This window comes from Ostrea edulis, chromosome 8 (assembly GCF_947568905.1).
Source record: "Ostrea edulis chromosome 8, xbOstEdul1.1, whole genome shotgun sequence".
In the NCBI taxonomy this organism is placed as follows: domain Eukaryota; kingdom Metazoa; phylum Mollusca; class Bivalvia; order Ostreida; family Ostreidae; genus Ostrea; species Ostrea edulis.
The window spans coordinates 42509457-42532964 of record NC_079171.1 but is presented as its reverse complement, the minus strand read 5'-3'; the positions used below and the strand labels follow the sequence as shown (position 1 = coordinate 42532964).

The window sequence follows — 23508 nt, the reverse complement described above, 5'->3', positions numbered from 1 at the left end:
AGAATACATGGAGGAACAGAAGAACTTTTGTGATAACTTGAGAAATTCAAAGACTTAAACGTGGTTGGAGAGAGAGAGAGAGAGAGAGAGAGAGAGCGAGCAAAAGGATGAGAGGGAGTAAGAGAAATTTCTATATTTCCATTGGGAGTCTGCATATGTTGCAAGGAAATTTTTTTTTATCACAAAAGCGACTACTTATAATCAATAACAAATGTCTACACAGTTTGTCAATTTTCGCTGACATTAAACTTAGTGAATTTGTCGATATAAAATTTCGTGGAAAATTACGCTATACAATTTAATCTAGGATTCACATCATGTCATGTTCTGTGTTGATATCTGATTTCTCGGTCGGGGGAGATCACGGAAACAGAGAAAATATAAACTGAAACAACGATGATGAAAATCCAGCTGTAAAGGTCTTCATGCAGAACATTCAAGACCAGTAACGGGACATGAAAACTACTCTAAGTAGTGGCGGATCTAAGAGGGGGTTATGGGGTTTTTACTCCTCCCTTTGGTTGAACATTGTTTGACAATAAGGTAATGTCAACCTACATTCATTCGCGATGACTTTATTTCGCGATTTACCAGTAATGATCTGGTTTGCGGTGACTATTTTTCACGATTGAGGGATCTTAAACATGCAGTAGATATAATCACGATGAAGAGGTTCACGCGAACCTCGCGAACATTTCTTGCATGCGAATAAAAATTTGGTGTACAGTACTGTATAAGTGGAATTTTTAGCGAGACATAAAAGTTGGCATTTTTCATTTATTTAGCGAGATTTAATTTTAGTGACTTTATAATTCCAGGAAACGTAACTATTACCTCCGATATGGAATAAATTGCTAGTGATATTCAATTTTAGCGACCTCATTACTCTCGCTAATAATGCCAAAATTAAATTCTCGCTAAAAATTCTATGGTAATTGTTTTGGACTGGGGTCTTCTATCCCTTTTTGGGGACGGAAAAGGTACGAACGTAGGACGCACCCCTCTTTGAAAGCTTTCTGGATCCGCCCCTGTTAAGTAGAGGACTTTTATTCCAGATGTCCGTTTCCAACATCACAGACTTCTTTTAGGACACACAATTGGAGCAAATAAAATCTCAGTATCAATAAAATGTGTTAGTCCCATTGCAGCAAGGCAGACATAGCCATAAAAAGCGTGCAGCTTGTTCAGTTCAAAGGTTAAGACTTAAGATAAGATTTGACTTTCACATAAGAGTTGACATTCACCGATCCAGACTCTTTTCTTGTCCCAGATATTTTACACAATTTGAAGTGGTGGCTTGTGAAACGTATTTTGGAAAATAATATGATGAAAATGATTTCAATTTTATTTATATATGTTGCATAATCAAAATTTTATTGTGTTACATTTATGTAATAAACATACATATACAGTATGTACGCATGCGTATCTATTAGATTCGTTTGTCACCAGTTATTACTCATATCAATATTGCGATGACTCAGGATACCTTCAGCATGAATGATATCATATTCGTCTCTAGATCAAGCAAGTACAATATAAGTATGTTAGGCGGTTATTTACATACTGATTTGGATTACAGATTACTCCGTCACTGTGGGTGTTACCGTCCAACAGGGAATGCTTACTCCTCCAAGGCACCTGATCCCACTCCTGACGTTTCCAAGGGACCACCCGTGCTTGCCTCTTTCAATTTTGTATTTTTTATAGGTTTGATGAGATCGATGACTGTTCTTTATCTTTTCATCAATCATCTACAGAGCCTTTATCGTTTTTATGTCTCTAGATCTCACCGCTTGTACATGATTTTCTCGTGGTACTCGTGTTTCTTTTGTGATATCGTGACAACTTTTACGAAAGCCCTCCAATTAGCACGTGAATTCTCGTAAATGTGTCACGTACGAATTATCAATAATAAACTTTCAATCATTACGCCAAAATCTCGATATAAAAGCGCGGCAAATTGCGCAAGAGCAGGGTCATAGAGTAAGTAAAATATTACCAAACTTCAAATACACATGGTCTATCTCCTAGAACATTACATAGCACGCGTTATTTAGCCAATGATCCAGAATAACTACAAAGCGAAATCGACACCTCTCTATGGACGTTACATGCCTTGTGTCCGCCCCCGGGGCCCCAAACAGGAAAACAAGTGAAGGACATTCTATATCTTAAATTAAAAAACAGAATGAAGTTTATGCTTACAAATCAATGGGGCTAAATAATAAACTATAATAACTTTTTTTGGTAACTTTTAGAATTCAACGCTGTCAAAATATGATACGGCTGAATTTATACTTGAACCTCTAAATTGAAAAAAAAAAATTTAATCAAAATATCATGAAAACTGCAAAACTGAAATACGAGAAACCAACAACATTTTTCTAAATCTTTTAAATTTAAAAATCCATGCCTATTATCTATAAATAAAAAAAATTAGCTTTGTCTGAAGAGAAAAGTATAAAAGCAATTGTAATACATTCTTTTTTTATCAGATCAAATGCCATAGGGGACATGCTAAAATACTATAAATGTATTGTACAACAATTGCATTTCAACACATATCTTGAAATAGATGACGTAATATAAATAGAATATGAAAACATCACCCCGACAATGGGTGCCTTTGCCGAACCCCATGAATAAAGAAGAAAAAAGTCTCATCGGTAATGTCCAAGTTATGGAGAAATAAAACTGTCTGTTGCGGTCGTACTGATGTATATTCACGTTCGGAGTCCTTTTTCTCCTTTTGCGGACACGCATTAACAGAACTTGGGCCGTATCGGACGGGAGTACCAGGGCCATTCTATAGGAAGTCGTTTACACTAACGTCTCCCTTTTAAGAGGGAGAGTGCGTTTTAAATATAGGATGATGATTCGCTTTAAGTCGAGAAGGTAATGTATTAAAGTTTTTGGTTTTTTTTTTGTGGTTTTTTGGCCCTTCTTCAATGACGCTGACAATTAAAACTTGTATTTCTTTTGACTTTGGTAATTTATTTTGATATTTTTTACTCTTACATAACTTAATGTTGAATTATCAATTTAGATCTTGATAACAATTACGAAGTGATTTTCAAAGAGTTTGGATAACTTGAAAATAAGATTCGTCGGAGTATGATAAACGTTAAAACGATATTTAAGCATTTTGGCTGTTTGTATATACACTAAAACAACATTTACGTTATAGTTAACATAAAGAAATTACAAAAAGCATTTCAATAAAAATAATTTTTAAAAAAGCAAGCGATCTTTAAATGCAGTTTCTTCATTAAGATATGGACGAATCTAGATTTAAAACAAAAATGGCCACATTTAGCGAAGTAAAATTTTCATAGAATGTAAATGTATATTGCAAATGTAATATTTGGTTCATAACTCAAGCTTAGATTATTGAAACTAAATGTACAAAGCACAGCAAAAGATATTTTAAAAGCGAAAAGTACATAGAATGTTCGCAAAATGCCATTAGCTCCCTTTGCAAGATGAATTTTTAGCCAATAGAATCATAATATTCACACCATGTATTTTTAGCAAATCACGTAGGAGAGAATGAGGTATTTCTGGAAGACAGTAATAAAGAAGCAACAAAAATCGTGCTCTTTATCATTTCTTCAAATATTTTGAAATTGAAAGTAGCATAAAATCAACTTTAGTTTGTATCCGATTTCTGAATTCTTTTCTGATCAAACCACATTCATGCGTAGTCCTTAGCGTGCACTAATCGTAAGCGTCGTCCTCTTTACAGTTTCATGACTCGTGAAGAGGCTGACGTCATTTATTGCAAAAGCAAATTTCCTACTTAAGGTATTGGACCCCGGATTTTCGTCGCCATATAAAAAACCGCAGACACGTTCACAATGTTAAACATGTCGTCCTAAACTCATTTCGAGACCATCCGAGATATCGCGAGAACAATGCACGAGATCCGAAGATCGTAAAATGATTAAGGTAGCGACATTTATTAGAAACTTCGTAACGATGAAAAAGTACATGTCATTTACCGTATCCGTACTCACCGTAAATGCTTTTAAGATGTTAGTGTTTGTCTTGGAAACATTACGTTTCAGAACTTTATTATTTCTCTACTTTAAATTAGACACCGTGGTACAGAAATAGAAAAAACAAAAACAAACTATAAATATGTTTATTGCCTCACTTGTTATTGGGAACTAAATTAATGAAATGGTTATGCGATATGTCAAGAAGAATTTGCCAGAATGTACATGTATACATACATGCATGCATCCATGATACACCGACACCGTAGTTAATGACAATAACTGTTTTAATATCTCGTGTTTGGGTGTTAATCAATAATGTATAAGGGGTTTGGAAGAAAGCACTTAGTATATACGATTATAATTTCATTATATTCTGATTGGATTGTATGTTATACGATGAGCCAGTAATGGGGTTTGGCCAGCTGAAAAAGAAATTCGGGGGTGGAACGGGGGTGGGGATCATCTTTCACTACCTTGGTTCAATTATTCATCACTTCAGCCTTACATTATTACCAACAACGCTTCTACAAAGAGAGCTGCGGTTCAGGTAGCGAATATCTCTCACTTTGTATATAGAAATAAATAACTTTGCATATAGAAACAACGGAAAATGAACGTTGTCAAAGAGGCGGGGCAGGTCCCCCACCCCAACCCCCACCCCTGATTCCATGCCTGTTTCAACCTCTTATGTTTGAGTTAATTTTGAAATATTCTAAAGTTATATATTTTTCAGCTTATCTGTAGGAAACATTTTGCTGATCAATAATTCATTTGAGTAGACATATTCGAAACTATATTTAAATAATCCAATTGAATTCTTGTACACACATTGCATTTTTAATATTAAAATATTTGAAATAAAATTAGATATCTTACGCGTTTACTAAGGGTGTTTTAGTACATTTGATACCTTTTATTCTGATAATCTTATTCCAAAGTCTTCAGTTCATCTTAAATCTTAACTTTCTTAACATTCATGTAAGTCTTGGGGGAGGGAAGGGGAGGGGAGGGGGAAAGGGGGTATAAACTTGCCTATATTAAAAGTTACATTATATTTATAAGATGATGAAAACACCACTGGAATAGGAACATTGTCATCTGAACTTTTGACCTTTCATGTGACGCATGAATATTTTTTATGCATAATGGCAAATCCTATACCGACATAAAAATCAGATATGACAGAGCACGTGAAGTATGGCGGACAAACAAACCTACTTCCCACGATAAAATCATACTGGGAATAAATTAGACCTTTAAACCTTCAAAAACAGAAGAGGCAAAGGGGGGAGGGCTACCAAGACAGAGCATGCGCAGTTAAGAGAATTAGTTCCATAATCTTGTATAATATGTCCACTCTTAGATACCCGCCCGGTTAGTAGGACTTTAGAAATAAATATCTTTTTCAAAATTCATGGTCTCCGAAGAACATTTTTTTTCTTTACAGAAACTTAGATGTGATCATTACATATTTACTGACATATTTTACATTGTATACATCATATAGAATGCTAATTGAATTACAATAATGACCCTAAACATCATTACATAAAGTTCACTTGATTGTATAATATACTGGGTAATGTATGCAGGCAATGCTAATGGATTGATTAAAGACTGCAGCTTTGAACTGCACGAAGCAAGGATAATGATATGCAAAATTGTTCTCACACCAAACTCCCTCCCCGCTCAATACGTTTTTCTTAACTCAAGATATTCTCCATCAAACGCTAGAATTGCATAATAGGATATCATGTGATATGATATGTTCAGGGGTCTGTGTTTGCACTTCTCTTCATTCTGCATAATTTTGGGGGGATTTTAAAGATTGATCACTGTTCGTTATCATCACTTGCACATCTTATCGTTTTGTTTCCCAACAGTATAACGTTTGCCGTAGTCGTTGTCACAACATTATTACCACTCATCGACGCCAGAGGTCGCCTTTTAGAACCAGTTCAGAGGTCATCGCTATGGCGGCGAGGTTTTCGAAGTCCGATCAATCGTGACGACGATGGGTTGAACTGTGGAGGATATTGGGTAGGTTTTGTATTTTAGATACATTGCTTTATATTGAATTGCTATGATACCACGCAACGGTAGTTTCCATAATGATTTTTAAAATTTTTATTTATGTTTACAGAATATGCAATATATCTTTTCAAATGTCATATAGGTTTTCAATCTTGTTGATTTATTTATGGTTTAATATATATACAAAAAATACTGATGGGTTAGTCGGAACTGAAATATTACCCACTCCCACTGAACAAAAATGTCATAGTTGACAAACTGCATAAGTAGCAATTTCATAATTTTCTTGAATAGCCTTGCTTTCTAAGCTTCATTACTCATGGATTTGTTTTTCAACCGATAAAAATTTCATGGTGACCAGTGTTGATTTCAGCCTCTAGTTTACGTACGTATGTCGGGCAGAAAGTGACGGTCTCATGAAATTTCAATAAAACAATCTAAATCCGGCACGCATGTCCATAAAAAGTCTATTTATTCACCATGCCATTGAGGGGATAAAAAGGATTAATGCGGTCCACTTAAAAACGTAAGTCATACAGGTAGAGCAAGTCATTACAACGCGTCAGGATAACATTGATTGATAGCGGTCTTCTCACTGAGGAGCTTAATATTTTGTACATGCTTCCACTAATATTTACATGTCCTATGGTCTTTTGATGTCCTTACTAATTGTAATGTCAACCATTTCCTCATGAATGCGCTGTAGTAGTGAGCAATATGCGTAGGAATCTTAATAAATATAATGCGTCTATTTCAACGATTAAAAATTCCGACAGAAATAATTTCAATCAGATTATAACTAGAAAACATAAATTTCATGTTTGAGATACACGAGGGTAGGAACAGCAACGCTTCACGACGGTGTACTTTTCATGAAGCGCTGAACCCTCAAAACATCATCAAGTATGCCGGTGTGAAGTGTCGCCATATTTCAAAAATGAAATTTATTTCTTAATTTTATACACATATTTCTGCACATACTTCCGACGTCGAAGATAACGAGGATATTGTTTTGTCTGTCTGTCTGTCTGTCTGTCTGCCTACTTGTTTTGTCTGTCTGTCTGCCTACTTGTTTTGTCTGTCTGTCTGCCTACTTGTTTTGTCTGTCTGTCTGCCTACTTGTTTTGTCTGTCCATAGTCTGCTTATCTGCCCTTCTTTTTCTGTAATTTTGATCTTAATGATATTTTTCGAAATGTATAAGGAACTCCATACTCAATACACCGAAAGTCAAGGACAAAGCTATGTCAAGGTCAGATGTCAAAGTAGAATTTGCCACAGTTGAAATTAGGCAAAGTTGGGGCTTAACGTGTTTCAAATACACACCATGTTTCATCTCAAATGATTGAAGGGTACAACGCTTATAACAGTGAAACGTTTCGTTTGATGTATATTTGTCGCCCTTGCGTAAATGTTTTCAAGTGATGCTGGGTAGCAAAAAAGGTACAAACGCATTCAATTTCATGACATGATTTATCTAATCTAAAATCGAAAAAAAAAACAACAAATCTTGAATACATGTGGTAGACATTCTTTATATGTGAAGTCTGTCATAGCGTTAGACAAAGTAACACAGATATAACAATGATATCTCGGCTGTACATGTACCAGCGTCCGTACACATGTTATCGACACAGTTATGCAGATACTCATTAAAAATGTCAAATACAAATAAGCTGACGCTAAAGGGGTTTCCTTAATCTCGTTTAAAATCAACCCTTCGAAAATTTTATGCTATATATAATGACATTGTTTGCCAATACAACTTGACATAAAGCCGAATGCTGTCTGACGTTTTTCCCACCAATTGTTAGACTGTTCTTTACATACTGATTTTGACTACGGATTACCCCATTTACCCGATCAAGACAGAAGGCTCAATGTGGGTATGACCGGTCAACAGGAAGTGCTTACTTCTCCTAGGCACCTGATCCCACCTCCGATGTGTCTAGAGTCCATGGTCTGAATTTTGTATTCTTTATGGTTTATAAGTCAGTTCTCTGTCCGCTTCATGTATCATCATTTTCCCTGATACATGATATGCAGATTATCGGGCAAAGAGTTAATTTGTTTGTTATTTCATGTTCCACTAGAGAAATTTTTCACTTGGCTGAAACAGAACGTAATATGTCTATGCTGATTGTTGGGTTATTTCCGTGTAGCGCGTTTGTCTATGATGTAAATTACGCGAGGAAACTTTGATTTGCGCCTTATAAATGATAGTGAGGCATTGGTGTGGTATGATACCTGAGATTCCCATGGAAAATTAAAAATTCGCATTTTCAGTCAGTGGAGTTAATTAATTCTCAATGACCATTTTTTTAAATCTCCTCTTTGTAGCACCAGTGGCAGTTGAATTCTGGGAAATGTGGAGTATGTGGTGATGCTTACGACGCCGTGCCTCGTCAAAACGAGGTTGGCGGGAAATTTGCAAATGGAATTATTTCCCGGTATTACAGCACGAATGACGCTGTTATGAACGTTGTTGTGGAGGTGAAAAAGAACATGAAGGGATACTTTGAATTCCGTTTGTGTCCGGATGTGACAGATTCAGTTCCAGTGACGCAGACGTGTTTAGACAAATATCCCTTAGAAATCAAAGGTCATGGCAAAAAATTTGAACCGACGCAGATTGGGATGAATCACCTACAAGTTGTTCTTCCGAACGGGATTGAATGCGAGCGCTGTGTTCTACAGTGGAAATGGCACACGGGTAATTATGACGTAATCTCTATAATGCTATTGTTCTTTTTAGCATACGTTTTCTATAATTTTTCAAATGTCACGTACAATAGAAATGTCCATTCCTAAGAAATCAGTTAAAACTTGAAAAAGTGGTATAAATTTTCATGAGGTTATTAGTATTAAGGTAGTACTCTACATCGTCATAATGGCTGACTTCCTTTAAAAACATGGATGAAAAATTCGATATCAGCAATATCTGACTTTTCCTTTTCCATTTAAATACATAGCCGTTAGCTCAGTAGGTTAGAATACCGACTGCTGAACTGTAGGTAGCAGGTTCGAGTCCAGCAGGGGTTTTAAATTTTTTTCAGATTACCTTCTACTAAAACTGTATTTTTTGACAAAATAAAGTACATTTGAAAATTTTCAACTTCAAAATATTGTTGTACATATCCTCCACTTTCCATCTACAACAAATTTCTCTGGTGTAGCATACCTCCTTAAAGATTAAACACTCATAGAAAATTCTTAACTCATTACAATGTGATTTAAAAACAAGAAGAAAATTCAAAATACATTTTTCCGTATGATTTTCTACGGTAAGGAAAACTCGTTATTTATGTAGAAACCCTCCTCCGCCCCTACCCGGGGTTGAACTCACGACCTGCGGAAACAAATCTCCAAGCTGTATATATATATATATATGTATATACGTATATGTGTTAAATTTGTATGCATTCAAATCAAAGTAGACAGAAGATTTTGAACGCATCACAATGTCTTTCAAATTATAAATATTGAATTACGTGTAATTAGTAAATGATGAATTGATAAAGTTACACCGGAATACCACATGACCTATGTTTGGCCGTCGTATTCTCGCATAAACAATGACAAATTGTTTTGGACAGCATTATATGGACCTAATAATTAGAACACAAAAATAAACAAGCGTTTAATTATCCCGAAATGACCACGAGTTGCACGTGTAGACATGCTTGTCCACGGGGCATGTTATACATGTATCCCATAAATATACCATGAAGCCTGAAGACGAGACTCCCTTTAACAAATGTGTTTCGTACACTGAATAAATCGGTACCGTTAGAAATGAATCAAATTGAATTTGATTAGCCCAATTAATTACAGTAATATTATATTCGGATAGTTTCTTTCAGGCAAACATTTTTACTAAAAATACATTGTATTTTAATATTGCATTTTTTTTCGATAAAATCATTGACATACCAGGGACTTTTCAATGTAAGAGGAACACTTGTATCTTGAAAGACACACGTTAATTACTAAATACAGGTGTAAAGTTTATAATGTAGATATTTCTTCATTCAAAAGTATATATATATGATCTGTCTTTATCAAGCTTGTGGTGCCGTTTTATTTCATGAAAAGTGAAGCTAACGAACAGTGATCAAAGTCATAACTCCGAAATAAGGAATACAAAATAGAGAGTTGGACAAACACGGACTACTTGATTATCAACCAAACGTGAAATGTTTATAAAATCTTTATACGTACTCAAATGATGTCAATCAAGTTATTGTCGAAAATTTTTATTTCATTTAAATTTTATCTGCTAGTTAATTTTTTCTTGGATTTCCGCTCCGTGTTAACTTTTTAACAAAACATACAACAGTTACACGCACTTTTGCATTCGTGCTACGTTTAACTTGTTAAAAAAATATATATGGTGGTCCACATGTATTCCGACTGAAAGGACACTGTCAAAGTTTTAAACACGAGTTCAAAAGGTCAAATTATACCATTAGCGATTTTTGTTTTAAATTGACACTGTGGTGTCTCGGTAGAGAATCGCTTTTCTAGCGCTATAATCTGTGTTATATCCTCATTATTGGAAATGAATGAATGCTGTCGGTTATTCATCGGGTTTCTCGGCGCACTCCAGTTTTTCTATCATACATGTATATCCGATAGCCATCTAAGTTTAGTTTTTAAAATACCTACACTGACTGTACAAGGTGAAGATTTCACACTTAGATACAAAAAAGGTCAAACATCTGTCAACTGAAGGTCATTAAGGTTATGCAATACGAGACTCTTGGTGACCCTGGTATTTTCCAAACAATTACTGCATAAAGAATCTGGACAAAAAATTGGACAATGAATCTAAATTAGACGATAAAGAATTATTGTTGAATTAGTGATTTAGATTTTTTTGGAAACTGGATGATGTTTTTAATAGTGTGACTTATCGGTATTACAGAGTTTGCAGATTTCAGAGATAGAATATTTTACTTTTTGTTACTTACCTACTTAATTTTACTTTGTATTATGAAAACAAAACACATGAAATACGGTGATATTTTGATTTTTTTGCACATGTCTAACGATAGTATGAATATTTTTCAGCTATGAATTGGGGGAAATGCGAGGATGGTTCGAGTAGGATAGGATGTGGTCCCCAAGAAGAATATTACAACTGTGCGGATATATCCATCTTACCTTCCGAGACGATCCTCAGAAGAAATATCAAAGAAGGGAAACAGATGTCGGGATCGGCGTTCCAATATTTACAAAACGATTCTACAGTGGAACCAATTGTCCCTATTTTCGATTTCAATGAGCGAAATAATCGCATGTCAAACAAAGCAGCGAGTGGAGAGGTACAGGTGAGGAAGGATACTAAACCTGCGTTTCCTAGTGCCTCTATTGGAAAAGTTCCAAAGCCAAAAGGTATTATATTGCCATATTTAGGGGAAATAACAGCAAATTCCGATCAACATATGGATATAGGCACCCAGGTTGAAAACAAAGCCAAAGAAAATATCAATCCCGTAAACCTTCTTAATCGGTTTAAGTCAACTTCAGAATTCAAAGGAAAGATTCTGTCGCGCACCAAGCGAGCCACTTCTGTAACACCAAACCCAGCTACACAAGTACATAGTAGTTTTTCTTTAAAGAAAACGACCAAGAGTTTTTCAGGTTCCAACGCCCATTCTAATCTGGGACACACATCTGGGCGTCTTGGATCGATGAAAGGCCAAACTGGAGTTATTTCTCCTCCACTTGCAATCAAAACAGGCAAGCAAACATCACCTATGGTCTTCAAATCTTCTTCATCATCTTCATCCTCCACGATATCACGACCATCTCCATTAACGTCCGTAAAGTGGTCTGCGTCATCCCTAAGCTCAAATCCAGGATCATCATCTTCAGGCTTTGACAGTTCTGTTCCAATCCGAAGTGGTCTTGCATCACGTGTGATGTCTGGGGCCATTGGACCAAAAACAGTTCATGCCATATCTTTTGTTGTTAACAACACCCATAGCGGTATTGACAAGCAGCCTCACTCCGCTGTCTCTCTAGCATTACGGAAGCTAAAAAAGCTTGTGAAATATGTAAAAGAAGGTGGAAATGCGGAAACTATTCAGACCGTTCAAGTCACAAATACACCTAGCGGTGCTATCAGAAAGGTTATCCGGACAGAGATTAGAAAGAAAAACATGGGTGTAACACCATCTTTCATTGCTGGTGCAAACCAAGGCTCCCTTAAGATTTCTGCAAAAGATTTCTTAAACGGTAAACCAACATCGAATAGAATGTCTTCTTTCAGTGGATCTGTGGGTGTTCCTGTGCATACAGTTGGGGGATCTACAGAAGTCAATGTAAACCAACGATTCCAGGCAAATAGTAAAACACCATCTGTGTCTATGAAGATAACAAACACAGCAACAAAACATGTGACTTCAAATGGGCATCAAAAACCGGAAGTGGAAGTACAATCGATTAAAGAGACAAAATCATCAATAGTAACAAACAATGTCATACGACAATCTGATAGTATAAAAGTTCAAAACAATAATTCAAATCAGCAGATGTCACTGGCATCACCGAGAGAAACCAATATTGACTCACAAAACAGCGTGAAATCCACGTTTGAAAAGAAGATGGAACAATCAAAACCAATTACTACGGAGACGAAATCAAAAGTAATTTCTTCACCTCAATCAATAAGCTCATCACTTAGCTCGATTTCTTCCCCTCAATCAATGCTGTCCAATGCAGTAATTACCTCAAGAAACACCAGAATCGATACAGAGCAACAGGCTACAAAAAGTCGGCTGTCATATCCTCAAACAGTAGTAGTCCCAAGCACTGATAACAATTACGTTCGTCCATCATCAATGTCAGGCCCCTCCCTTATCATTGCCGGGGGATCGCTGTCTAGCCGTCCTGCTGACCTCGGATACAATAAAATGTCCCAGGTGACGGAGACAGAAGCCAAGCAATCTTTTCTGAAGACACAGCAAATGATTTCGGCCCAACGAAATGAAGATTTATATCAATCATCGGTCAATGCTGAAACAAATATTGGAAAACAATTAGACCCTGTTGTAATTTCTGACACTGTATCAAAATCGGATCGAACAGTATCAAAACCCGATACACCAAGAGATAGGCCGATGACAAACGTTAACAAATTTATTCACACTGTAAGTGAGGAGAAAGGCAGAATAAATACACCGACAAGACAATTTGAGAAAATCGAAATCCGATCGAATAATAACTTTTCACCGAGTAGGGATGCAAAGAATTCCTTTTCTGCCAGACATGACATTGCAGCAGTGGATAAAAGAAAGAGCAATACGAGAGAAATTCTGAATGCAAATCAAGTTTTTCGAAATGTGAAGTCTGAAGCGATAGAAAAAATTCTACGGGAAAAACAAGAACCCAATCCCAGCAGAAAAATTGCCCATAAAATGGCGTCTGACTCGAAACAAGTGCGACCAGACACGACCCGTACGAAATCTGTGGAAGTCAACACGACATCGGTTAGGAAGGTATCCTCAAAGCCATCAACATCATCTTCCTCATTTTCTTCTTCAGTGTCCTCATTTTCAGTTTCGTCAAGTTCTCAAGCAAGTAATACATCATCAGTCTCAAGCATGATCCCTGGTACCAAAAAATGGCAAGCCATTCCAAATCAAGGAAATTTAAAAATCGAAACCACGAAAGTAATTCGCCAAATTCAAAGCCAAGCTGATAATAAAAATATTGATACTAACACACCACTTGAAACAAGCACTATGGATAATTTGGATGTCATTACGATCCGTCCCAATGACGTAACAACAGTTCCAACTGTATTAGAAATTAGTTCTAAGGTTATTCAAGATCCAGGCGCTGAAATGGTCAGAAGTGCCTCTGGTATTGTTGACACAACACTACCACCACAGATACCACCAAGTACTAATCCACCAGATAGTGGTTCTTATACAAAAACTTCGCAAACACAAACAAATGATCAGATAATTTCAAGTCCTATACTTATAAAGGGAAGCATCAATATCGGTGGTACTGGTGGAGCACAGTGGGGGATTTCTAATGGTTTAGACGGTTTACATCAAAATCAAAATTTAGTTGTAGACGGTCTCAACCAAGGACTTGGACTTGAGTATGGCATAAATGACCCATCTTATCAAATTAATTTTAATTTGCCCTCTACCTCGCAGAAAAACGTAGGTGGAAATACCTGGATAGAGACATCTGGATTAAACACTCAGCAAATGGATTCATTGTTAATGGACCAAACCTCATCTTTAGCCTCTCAGTCTTCCTACTCTAGTATGTCAAGCAATGTCGGCGAACAATTTTTGACAGCAGATTCAGGGGTAAACATCCCCCTTCCTCCAGGCGATAACATCCCCCTTCCCCCAGGGGAGACTGGTATGATGATTGATGGTATGCAGGAGATGCAAAATGCCGATTTATTTGTTCCCTATGACACAAATATGATGACTGGGGTCGATCAGTTTGGTACCGGATCATCGACAGCTGATATAAGTTTTACACAAGGCGCCTCACTTGACGGTATTCCTCAAGGTGCTCAGATTTCGTCAAATTTTGGTGGACAAGCATTATCGTCTGGTTTCGATGCAGGAATCATTCCGAGTGGAATGGACCACACTCTGCTAAGAATGACAGATACGTCTGCCCTAGACGTTGGTCCAGTCCTTTCTGCGGGTGGTCAAGTCGCACACGACAGTGCATTTGGACTTGGTTTTGTCACTTCATTACCGGAAACAACACCACCACCTACCACCACCACCACCACCACAACAACAACAACAGCAGCAACAACTACGACAACTAGAGCCACAACAACAACCTCTACAACACAAACTCCAACTACAAGTACAGAACAATCAACAACTACACAGGCACAACCTATAACAACAACTAGAATCCCAACAACAACAACAGAAACTACAACAAAAAGGCCAACAACAACAACTCAAATTCCAACCACTCAAGTCCCAACAACCACAACAGAAGCTACTACAACTCTAGCCCCAACTACACAAGCAATTACAAGAGAAACTATACAGGCATTGCAACCTCTTGTTCAAACTGTAGATTTTTCCGTATCAAAGACATCTTCAGTGTCTGAAGCTAAATCGTCGTCGATCGGATCCAATACAAAAGTTGAAACAAGCCCATCAGACTCGTCATACACAATATTTTCTGTGGAAGAAGCACCTAAAAAATTAACTCCACCTCCTGCTCCGGTCATCAAGCAAGTCATTGTTTCAACAAATGAACAGATTGATATGGCAGAGAGACCTATACCAGAGTTAAAAGCAGTTTCAGCTCAGCATATATCCTCTAGTCAAACCATTGAAGGGAAATCTGCACAGAAAACTGATTCCAATGCGGAGGTCAAGGTTACGAAAGATTCGCAAAGTAGCACACTCAAAGTAACGAAAACAGCAGACACTTCAAATGCAGAGCTCATCTCTAAAGGTAGTGTTTTTGGTAAGACGGATGTTGAAACAACAGGCACTTCAGATGCACAAATCAAAGGTATAAGTGAAACTAGTGTCAAAACATCATATGAAACTAGCGGGAGAATCAGCACTGCAGATGAGTCATTAGGAAATGCAATCATAAATAAGTCAAACTTTAAATCGGTTGATGTTGAACGAAAAATTACAGGGAAGAACACTGGTTTGAACTTAAAAACAAAGCAGGACAATGTTGTTTCTAAACAAAGCAAAAGCCTTAGTGAAACCGTAACAGATACCAAAACTGAGAAATCCAAAAGTACCGGTCAGGATCCCAACGCTATATTAGCGAACATGTTTAAAGCTCTTACAGACATTATGCTTAAAGTTCAAATGAGAGGCAAACAAACATTCCCCTATTCAACAGATCAGAGCCAAAAAATCCTGATGACTAACGCTATGGCAGGGGCCCCAACTGCCATTACACTGGAGAAAGCAAATACACAGACATCTGCAAGTTCCTCCTCCACTTCAGTTAATGTGGAATCAAAATCAGTTTCAGCCAGTGAAGTTGTTCAGGGAGATGTTAGGAAGGATAAGATTGCAACTGTTCCCTCAGAATCGCAAGTAATGGACACCAGTGCAAAGCAGTCTGCAAGTATTTCATCGGAATCTTCCTTAAAATCAATAACAGTGACTCAATCTCCTTCTGCTACTCAGCTTCCACCACAAACAGAGGCGCCTGCAGTAGAAGCATCACCAATAAACACCGGTGATACAAAAATATCAAATCTTGAAGCATCGTCTTTCAGCATGACAGAAAATTCTGCTATGGATATGACTGGTGTAGGAAATATTGATGGACAAGCAGTGGGCACGAGCATGATTGATTCCACTGGGATTGGGAATATGGCGCCTGAATGGGGTAATACTGCCATGACAGGAAATGTTGATCTCATGATGGACACTGCTAACTTAGGTACAGCTTCGAACAACGTTTGGGACACTACATATGTTTTTGACAATACAGCTACAGGTGTAATGGATGTAGGGACTGGGCCATCTGGTTCTTCCTGGGATACCATGTTTGTTGACTCTGTATTGCCAACGGACGCCACAATGACTGGAAGTTCAGCTGGGGGTTGGGATGCATCCTTCAATACAGAAAATACGGGAACCTCCACAGGTTCTTCCTTTTCTTCCTCCAAAACGGTTTCATCTTCATCTAAGTCAATTAGTTCGTCTTCCTCTCGCAGAGGGGATACAGCTTCCAAAGGACGAGTTCAAATGCGTGGATCCTCAGTAAAACAAGCTACAGGTCAAGAGTCCGCACGACCGATTATTCAACCACTGACTACACGCCCAACACCAGCACCGATCAGAAGAGTTGCATTAATTAAAACGACACCAGCTCCTCCACCTACACCCCCAATGAGGCGAATCACCACAACGCCCCAACCTACAACTCCATGGGACGCTTCTTTTGTAAACCTCCGATCATTGTCTGGATTCCAGATATCCGGAGGCGGATCAGGCGCATCTTCACAAAACACTGGCGCCTCAATGAGTGATTCCACTTCGCAAAGAAGTGGTCAATCATTTAACAATTTTGATAATGTTGCCAATTCAAATACTGTTGATGTTTCCAACTCATTCAACAGCATTGATAACTCTAAATCCTTCAAACGAGGCGGTGTAGATACATTCAATTCCTTTGATTCAACTAATGCACTCCAGTCGGGAAGGAGAGGATCCTTCTCAGCCAGTTCATCTAGCATGATGCAGTCTGGTAGTTCGTCAAATGTGGGACCAGTGGTTCCTACCGAATCTAGCCAGGCTGCTTGGGGGCTAGGAGTGGAGGCTTCCTCAAACAGAATGAACACCATGAACACTCAAACAGCATTCAACGCTCAGATGACCGGGAACAACAACAAATGGAACAACTTCCTTGAGGTAGGATCCTCAAGATTTGATATACCTGTTAATGTCCCTCCTCCTACCACTACAACAATGGCTCCTACTACCACGACGCCATTACCGACAGAGCCTCCTGTGATTATTGACGTGAATGATCTGACTCCAGAGTCTGTGGACCCGATATCCAGGTAAGATCACTCTAAACGTCTGTTTACACATATCCAAATAAGATCAACCCAGAAGTCTTTTGACCTAAAGTCTAGGTAACATCATTGTAGAAATATGTGAATCCAATCAGCTATTTTGTATTTTTTAGCTCTAAATGCATGACTCATAATATACAAACCAATTATATATAAAGATTTTGCCCCTTGTCTTCACACACCCATTTGTAATGAAGTTGCTTTATCAAACGTATTGCAAATATTAAAATCAACCTAAAAAAGATTTTTTCATAAACATTGCATATATTTTGTAAGTTGTTCAATATCAGTGAGTATGATTGATAGTTTGTATTCATATTTCATATCATATATACATGTACTTCTGACTCATGACAGTGATTTCTCTCTCTTTTTTTTTTTTATAGGAACGTTATGTTAAGCATGATTCGCTCAATGGGACAAAACAAACAAACGATTCTCACACTTCTTTACACTACCGGTGCCGACTTCCTAAGATCCATGAATATCAATCCTGCCCATCTAAAGGGATCCGTAAGTACCGCTGTACTGAACATTCTACCGGAACTCAGACGCTTCCTACGACTTCCAAGACGACGAAGCTTTCCCGGGGACCCATACATCGTGGGTAAAGGATACAGGAGTCAAATTAGAAGACAACAGACACAGCAACGTCAGCAGCAATATTCGTCCTATGATATGAACAATACAATGAGTGGATCCAATCAAAATTATCAACCGCCACCACCACCTACGACACCCGATCCCGTTCAGCGAGCGGTAGAATCTGCCATGAGCAAACAGCTAATTACGATGTTAGGTTTGGCACCGGAACCACCGGATCCGCCAGCAGGAGGTCGTAGAGGACAGGGAGGAAGAGGTCGTGGTGCAGGAGGCGGATGGGGTGCACCGGATCCATGGAATACGGCAGGTGGAGGAGCAGATCCATGGGGAGCAGGTGGTGGAGGTGCAGGTGGTGGAGGAGCAGGGCCAGATCCTTGGGGAGCTCCTGCAGGTGCTGCTGCTGGTGCTGCTGATCCTTGGACACAGCCTGGTCCTGACCCGTGGGGAGCTCCTGCAGGAGGAGGTGGAAGGATGTCACGTCAATGGCAAGATGTGCTTGGTCTGACTCCTGAGCCTGGAGATGTTCCTCCCGGTCAGCAAGGTGGTGGAGGTGGAGGTGGAGGAGGATGGGGTGGAGGAGGAGGCGGCGGATGGGGTGGTGGAAGAGGAGGTAGAAGGCGAGGAGGAGGAGGAGGAGGAGGATTTGGAGCGTTGGGTAGATTAGCCGGTATGATGATGGATCCTGCGGAAGCTGCTGAACTGGGTCTCGGTCCCGGTCCACGAGGAGGTGGCGGAGGCAGAGGAGGAGGAGGAGGCGGAAGACGAGGTCCCATGAGTAGAGGGCGTGTCATGCAAGAGATTGCTGAAGCCTTTGGGTTTTAAACTGCTATAAGATTCTGACGGATAGGGTTCTTCCCATTTTCAGACAATGTGTTTCATAGCTATTGCTACCTTCCTCAGACTGCAAAAGTGTTTTGCAAACAAGGCAGAACTACAGTCTAACCGTATTTCAAGCGACATGCTGAGGAAATGTCCTACATATCTATGTTTTAGGTTTGGTTTTTCTATGCGTATAAGTGTGCATTTATGATTATCAGTATAGTACATTACAGTAAAATATTAAATGTTTCCGGCTTCGATGAAAGTTTTGCACACACAAAATAATTAGGAAGGGCATTTTCTCATAAATCTGGCTGCTGTTTTTGTTTAGCATGTGTGTACAGCGAACACTTTATCTTTGCATTGCATTTGATATGTGGTGGACATAACCCCTGTCAACTCTTAGTACCCCTCTTTAATGGAAGGCAGGATTGATCGCTAACGATAGGCGCCAGAATATAGATCTATAATTGTGACGTGGCTATGTGTCACGAGCGCCCCTCTTTACATCGTGCCATATAAGAACCGCACCGTAAAATAGATCCATCATTTATATCTTCAAATAAATAATACACCTCTATCCGTAGAAATAATACGATTGGTCTATGGAAAAAAAATATCTGTCAGATTCTTTTTTCTAAATTCTGTATATTTAGGATATCGTTTTAAAATGAATATTCATATCATTAGAAATATTAATATATGCGGTAAATAGAAAAAAGCTATACATTGATGTTCATCAGTATTGTTAAACTTTTATTATCATTTGTAATTATAAAGCCTAAATATGTACAAAGTTTAGAGGGCACGAGAAATAATATGCAAAAGTACATGTAATCTTGAATACATGTACGTTATTTATTCACCTTCAATTTAACTTATATGTAATATATGTCAAATGTATTAAGTAAAGCGTTAGTGACAAAAAACCCTCCGATTTAATCCTCCCCCGGTAAAACTGTTATTGTTAGATATAATAATAATATCAATTTGATGCTTTGTTTCGTCAACCAACGATATAAAAGTGATTGTTCCGAAAGTGTCCGCCTCTTTGTTTTTGACATGTTTTTGACCAGTGTTGTCAGACGGTGTTACTGTTACGTAGCTTGAGTAAGAATGACTGTGCTTGTTAGGGCCCTAAGCGTGTGTGTGTGTGTTATGCGAGGTATTTTATCGCTAATAAATATCACAAACAATATTGTTCTTTCTTTTCACTCTTCATTCGTCGAGTTTGCACGATATGGCGAAGCAAGACAGACAATGTATCTTACAATATAAATACAGAGACATGTATGACAGAAAAGCAACTAATACGGCGGCGCGTTTATCACTTAAAATATTTGTCGGTCCTACCTACAATCGGCTATTCCTATTTATTGATATGTACATTGTTGCTGATGCTATTTCACTCTTATCATACATTGGAATCGAACATTTTGAAATAATTTGATGATCAACAAATATACTTTTAACAAAAAAGTAGGCAAATTGTAAACAATTCCCGAAATATCGCCCTTTTTTCCGAGCTTCGATCATGTATTGCCTTTTGAAACTTCAATTTCATTTTACTTTGAAGTGAAACATCCTCTGAAAATATTTCATCTTGAATGTTTACGTGATATGATTTGGAAGGTTTGAACTCGATATCTTTTATTGTTAAGTCGTACACGTAATTTAAAGTGTATTTTTACCAAAAAACAAGGGGCCTTGAGATAGTACGAGACTCGAGGAAGTTGCTAATCTTTGTTATATAGGTTTCTTAAAAAGAGAAGTAAACGATTAACAGGGTCAGAGGTAGATCAAGAATTTTTTTAAAAGGGGAACGGGTTGTTTCCCAAATTTGTACATTTTCAGTTCAAATGTGGGTGGACTGATCGCCCCAAAATGTAACAAAAGATATTTGTTGGTTAAAAATATTTAGTAAAAGGGGGCGCCGTGGGGATGGGATGGGGTGCATGATAACCACATTAGGTCCTCCACCGGTGGTCCATTTGTCATTGCTTACCCCCCTTTCCTTACAAATCTAAGCATTAGGATAAAAATAACTACCGCGATAATATTAACGGAAAAGGGAGTGTAATCCTTCCCTTCCCGAAGTGTAAGTATTTGAAATACAATTAAGTTAGATTAGAAAATATACATGTATCTGAATAATCGTTAAATGAGATTTGAATATTTATCAGTAAGGAAACTTTTGATGTTGCTTGTTTTGATGTTGCTACAACGAAGTTTTTTCTGTGGAGACAAGACCATTCAAGCATATTTGTAATTTACAATTCATGTAAGAACATCAGGGCAAAGTAAATAAATAAAAAAAAATGAATGATAAAATAAATGATAAAATTTGAAATCATTTAATAAAAATAGCGTATTACATGTAAAATCCAAGAAAATATTGAATGAAAAATCCTTATTACAAAATTATAACAAGAAATGTTTTATTTAAAACCAAAAACTTCAAATGTCACTAATGTTACAATTATTTCTGAGCTTCCTCCAGTGGTGGATCGAGAGAGTGGTTACGGGGGTTGCAAACAACCCCTTAGGTTGAAAGATTTTAACAAAAAATAATCTTTTTTGCCGGTTTTGGGATTTTTATTCCCCCTTTAAGAAATCATTACTACATGTACAATAGGAAACAATGGCGGTCGTTGGTAGCTGGAAATTGTACTTTCACTTTTGCCTCTCTGAGCATTTTTGATAAATCGGTTTTCCCATTTCCCTTGGGTAGAACTTTGATGCTGAAAACTGCACAAGAAGTAAAATCCTTGCAGAAAACTTGGATTCACCTATGATAAGATAACTCGTGGTCGCCACCTTGTAAGCGGTACCAGATAGTTTCCACCTACATGTATGATGAGATAACTCGTGGTCGTCGCACTGTAAGTGGTACTGGAAAGTCTCCACCTAAGAGGAGATAACTCGTGGTCGCCGCCCTGTAAGCGGTACCGAATAGTCTCCACCTGCAGACAGACGTAATTGATTCAAAATGTGCAAAATTGGGGTTGATACTCTTAAAGATTCATGTTGATTCAATGTTGATATATCAAACACATTTTCAATGTTAAGACATCACTAAATGTGAAACATTTCCTGAACGTTAAACCTGAACTGCCGCGTCTTTTCTTGGTTAAAACTCCATATGAAATGCAAAAATTGTTGAAAGTTCAACTTTTTCAAACGTAGAAATAAATTTGGAAATGCTACGGTAACTTCTTAAACCAAAATAGCATTTACTTCAAGACGAAACAACTTTGGAGTTCTGAGCTGTTTCAACAGTATTGACATTTCGACATTCATTCAACGTTTTATCACGACCTATTTTGGTTACTTCCCTTTGTAATATATGTATGTATTGACGTCATATCAGAGGATTATCATCTCTAAAAGTAACAATAATCTAATAAATATACATACACTTTTCATAGAAATAAGAGAAAGCTTTGTTAATAAACAATTGAAAAATATCAATCATTTTTAGGTAGGTTAAACTAGTTTTTATATTAAATTTGTACAATCTAAAGTGCTTTTCCTGGTAAAATTGTTTCAAAGTTCGTTCTGATAATCTTTGCTGTATTGCCATCCATGATTCTTCAATATATTATATATTCTATTGTAAAATTTTGTGGTTTTTAATGGGAAAAATCAACAAAGTATTTTTGATTGATTGATTGTATCTTGCTTAACGTCTCGCTTGAAAATTTTTCACTCATATGGAGACGTCACCAAGACCGGTGAAGGGCTTCAAATTTAAGCCTATGCTCGGCGCTTACGGCCATTGAGCAGTGAGGGTTCTTTAGCGTGCCACACCTACTGTGACACGGGACATCCGTTTTTAAGGTCATCTCCGAGAACCCGTGACATTCACACCTGATGCCGAGCATTTGGAGATGGAACTGTCACTACCTATTTTAACGACTTAGGTCTGTCGCGGCCGGGATTCGAACACCGGTCTTCCGCATGCGAGGCGAACGCTCTAATCTCGGCCACCGCGGCGAAGTAATTTTGATTAATGTACAAACACTGTATGAATTTTTATTGTGAATCATTTGAATCCAATGATTTCAAATGTTAATCCTATTTCAATCATTGCACAGTCATTGTTTAACATAAATTCTATCTACTATAAATGTATCAACATTTATTCAACGTTGAATGGAAACATCAGAATTTCATCGTCTGTTTATTTTCAAATCCTACCCGAGTTTTAACAATCCTAACGTTTCCAGTGTTAAATCGGTATTGGTGTGCTTAATGGAAACAAAGTATTTTTTAAGAATTTGTAAAGTGTAGCGTTGGCAAAACACATCATCGTCCTCTTATGGGGTGATTATAGAAACCATGTTATCGTGCTATCAAAGGACAGATCACTTTAAGTATAGAGAAGAAAATACACAAAATGCTATTCCTTTAGTTCCAGTGCTCTCCCTTTTACGATTTCCTACAGGTATTTCATGTAAAGAATGTTTGTGTTTTATCAT

At 37.6% G+C, this 23508-nt stretch overlaps 2 protein-coding genes across 2 annotated transcripts in view; both read left to right on the top strand.

Annotated features, from left to right (window-relative positions):
- LOC125662394 (uncharacterized) overlaps positions 1-23508 on the top strand; it is a 1158266-nt gene that overhangs the window by 1000173 nt on the left and 134585 nt on the right. The gene's annotated exons all lie outside the window — the stretch shown is intronic.
- On the top strand, positions 2794-19030 carry LOC125663240 (serine-rich adhesin for platelets-like). The gene is made up of 5 exons (XM_056147629.1): positions 2794-2898; positions 5888-6044; positions 8377-8749; positions 11110-17590; positions 17992-19030. Exons 1-5 carry the CDS (start codon positions 2873-2875, stop codon positions 19028-19030), a joined length of 8076 nt encoding a protein of 2691 aa, XP_056003604.1. The 5' UTR covers positions 2794-2872.